This window comes from Lutra lutra, chromosome X, assembly GCF_902655055.1.
Source record: "Lutra lutra chromosome X, mLutLut1.2, whole genome shotgun sequence".
In the NCBI taxonomy this organism is placed as follows: domain Eukaryota; kingdom Metazoa; phylum Chordata; class Mammalia; order Carnivora; family Mustelidae; genus Lutra; species Lutra lutra.
In genome coordinates, this window is record NC_062296.1 from 24,018,835 (window position 1) to 24,022,303 (window position 3,469).

Here is a 3,469-nt window from a genome sequence, read left to right on the forward strand (position 1 = left end):
GATTTCTTTAGACTCTTGGGAGATCTTCTAATGGGATGGGTTCAGCTTCTTCAACAACAAACAAGTTCCGCAGACTCAGAGACACAAAAACAGGCCCTCACCTATAACTTAAAAACAAGAAGCAAACATGAACACTGTGGGTTACAAAGGAATAATAGCATTTTAAAGGAAGAGCAGTGCTCCTAAAAATTCAATATAGTTATAAGTCAAAAAACACATGGCTGTTCCCAGACAAAGACATGGCATTTTCAGGAAAAGGATGCTAATAAGAAACCGGAAAGGAGTGTGTATTTACATATGTAGTACCCACAATGATAAAAAAAGTTGTTAGTTTCAGTATTGGAATAATGGATTGTTTTATTTTCTCTACAATAATTTTGGTTTTCACATTCTCTGTGAAGTAAATAAGTTACTTTTTGATCAGAAGAAGGTCTTGGGAAATTGGTTTTTCTTTGGAGTGTTTTCATTCTTACCTTCTTGAAATCAGTGAATTTGTCCTGGGTCCAGGCCTCTACTCTCACCTGCCACACAGACTTTCTTGCATTTATAGCAGGCCTTACGCCATGAAAAATTCATGGCCTTACACCATGGGCAGTCCCAATTCACTGGACTGCATCCTGAGACAGACTTCTCCTGGTGCTGGAAATCCAAAGCTTTTTTCCCTTTGGGTTGCTTGGCCTTCTGCCCCTGAGGCTGCTGTTTCTTTGGGCTTTCCCTCATACTTTCGCTCCAGCCATCCCCTAGGGAGATCTCCTGGGGCCTCTGTGGACCTTCCTGGCTAGTCCCCTGGGGCCTCTCCAGATCTTCTTCCTGGCTTTGGCTACTGTTGTCCCCCAGAGAGGCCATCCCTTGGGGTCTTTCTGGATCTTCTTCCTTGCTGTGGTTCCCACTAGCTCCCAGGGGTACCACCTCCTGAGGCCCCTCTAGATCTTCTTCCTGGCTCTTGCTCCTACTGGCACCAAGGGGGGCCATCACTTGGGGGTTTTTTAGGCCTTCTTCCTGGCTATGGCTCCTACTGGCCCCCAGGGGTACCATCTCCTGGGGCCCCCTTGGCTCTTCTTCCTTACCATTGTCCCTGGTGGCACCAAAGGGGGCCATCCCTTGGGGTCTTTCTGGACTTTCTTCCTGGCTGTGGCTCTCACTGGCCCCCAGGTATACCATCTCCGGGGAAGTCTCTGGATCTTCTTCCTGGCTGGCACCAAGGGTAACCACCTCCTGGGATTTCTCCGGATCTTCCTGGCTGAGTTTCCAACTATCCCCAAGAGGAACCATACCCTGGGGACTCTCTAGACCTTCTTCCTGACTCTGGCCCCAGCTATCCCTGGAGGGGACCACCTCCTGGGCCTTCTCTGGACCTTCTTTCTGACTCTGGCTCCAGCTGTCTCCAAGGGGGACCATCCCCTGGGCCTTCTGTGGACCTTCTTTCTGGCTCTGGTTCCAGCTATCCCTAGAGGAGAACACCTCCTGGGTCTTCTCTGGACCTTCTTTCTGGCTCTGGCTCCAGCTGTCCCCAGAGGGGAATATCCCCTGGGCCTTCTCTGGACCTTCTTTCTGGCTCTGGCTCCAACTATCTCCAAGGGGGGTCATCCCATGGGCCTTCTTTGGACCTTCCTTTTGGCTCTGGCTCCAGCTATCCCCAGAGGGGAACACCTCTTGGGCCTTTTCTGGACCTTCTTTCTGGCCCTGGCTCCAGCTATGCTCAGAGGGGAACACCTCTTGGGCCTTTTCTGGACCTTCTTTCTGGCCCTGGCTCCAGCTATCCTCAGAGGGGACCACCTCCTGGGCCTTTTCTGGACCTTCTTTCTGGCCCTGGCTCCAGCTATCCTCAGAGGGGACCACCTCCTGGGCCTTTTCTGGACCTTCTTTCTGGCCCTGGCTCCAGCTATCCTCAGAGGGTACCACCTCCTGGGCCTTTTCTGAACCTTCTTTCTGGCCCTGGCTCCAGCTATCCCCAGAGGGGAACACCTCCTGGGCCTTTTCTGGACCTTCTTCCTGGCTGTGGCTCCAGCTATCTCCAGGGGGGACCATACCCTGAGTTCTCTCTAGACCTTCCCGGCTAAGGTTTCTGATGTTCCCCACAGGAGCTGTATTCTGGAGGGTCTCAGGACCTCCCTCTTGGCTAGAACTCTTCTGGTCCCATGGTGGGGCCACCTCCTCCTGGGAGCCCACTGCAGCATTTGGACCAGGTGAATAAATCCCCACAGGAGGCATCTGAAGTGGGACTACTGCAGCTTCTGCATCCATGACTACTGTTGGTGGCAGAGGTGTCAAGAAAGGGATTCCCACTGGGAGTGGTGCATGGAATGGAAGTGGGTATGGCACCGGCATTGGCACAGGGGGTTGTATGGCCTGAGCACAGGGACCTGGAGGTCCTGGCATGTAAAGAACAGTTGCCGGGGCAGGCACCTGGGCCTCAAAACACAACCTACTAGGAAACCCCATGGCAACCACATCTCTCTGCTGCTCGGCATTCAGGGACCAGGCTACAGTCCCAAACTGCTCAGCTTGAGGCCCAGGCAGTGTTTCATGGGCCAGCGGGCTGACCTGGGCTGACCTCTCCACTTGGTGCAGCCGCCCACGAAGCACATCGCACTCCATCAGCGCCTGTTGCAGGGCGGTCCGTGTGAAGCGCAACTGTGTGGCCGCTTCCTCTCGGTCCGCACGTAGACGCTGCAGCTCGGAGGCCAGGGCCCAGGCAGCGGTCTCTCGCTCCTCTACCTGTTCCTGCAGCCTCCGGACCCGGCGCGCCTGCTGCTCCCGCTGCCTTGCGCCCACACGCACACTCAAGGCCAGCGCGCTCCAGGCGCAGGCCCTTTTGATGGCGTGCGGCACCTGAGGGTCCGCCACCACGGCCCGAAGCCGGTCCTCTACTTCATTCCAGGGCCGTGAGCGGAAGGCCACGTAGAAACCTGGGCCGCCGCCGTTCAGGAGGACTTCATTATTGATGAACCTGATCACCTCGGTATGGCGGAACCCGCTGGCGTGGTCCCCAAAGTCAACCGCCATGGCTGCTGCGGCCTAGTTAACCACCTGCCTCACAGGCGATGCCGCCGCTGCTGCTGCCAGTAAAGGTCCACCCCTCAGCTCCGTACTGAGTCCTGCCAAAGTCCCTTTCCAGTCCTTCTCAGCCTCCTTCCTCTCTACCTCGTTTTCCTCACAAAGTGTAAAGCAGATTCCCTCACCACACCAACCTCTACCAGGCGAGGGTGTTACACGTCACAGAGACGATCGCGAGTCACCCCGCAAGGCCTGCTGGGATCCACCTCCCTCTGCAGAGATCCCCTTACAGGGCGAATAGGCTAGATGACTGCACTGGGTACTGCCGCGAGCCTATGGAAGAATTTATTTCTAAGAACTTCAGGACAATCAATACCCAGCATGGTGGAATGAAGTCCTAATTGGGTGGTAGAGTTGCATAGGTGGGTACAGTTCTGCTCTTATCTCAGTTCTGTCTCCCATAATTCTTCAG

General features: G+C 54.8%; 1 protein-coding gene across 1 annotated transcript; it reads right to left on the reverse strand.

The window, feature by feature from the left end:
- Nucleotides 1-479: 479 nt before the first annotated feature.
- Nucleotides 480-3,164, reverse strand: TEX13D (TEX13 family member D). Its single transcript, XM_047716037.1, has one exon. The coding sequence runs from the start codon at nt 3,004-3,006 to the stop codon at nt 484-486; it is 2,523 nt and encodes an 840-aa protein (XP_047571993.1). The 5' UTR covers nt 3,007-3,164; the 3' UTR covers nt 480-483.
- Between the last annotated feature and the right edge of the window lie 305 nt (nt 3,165-3,469).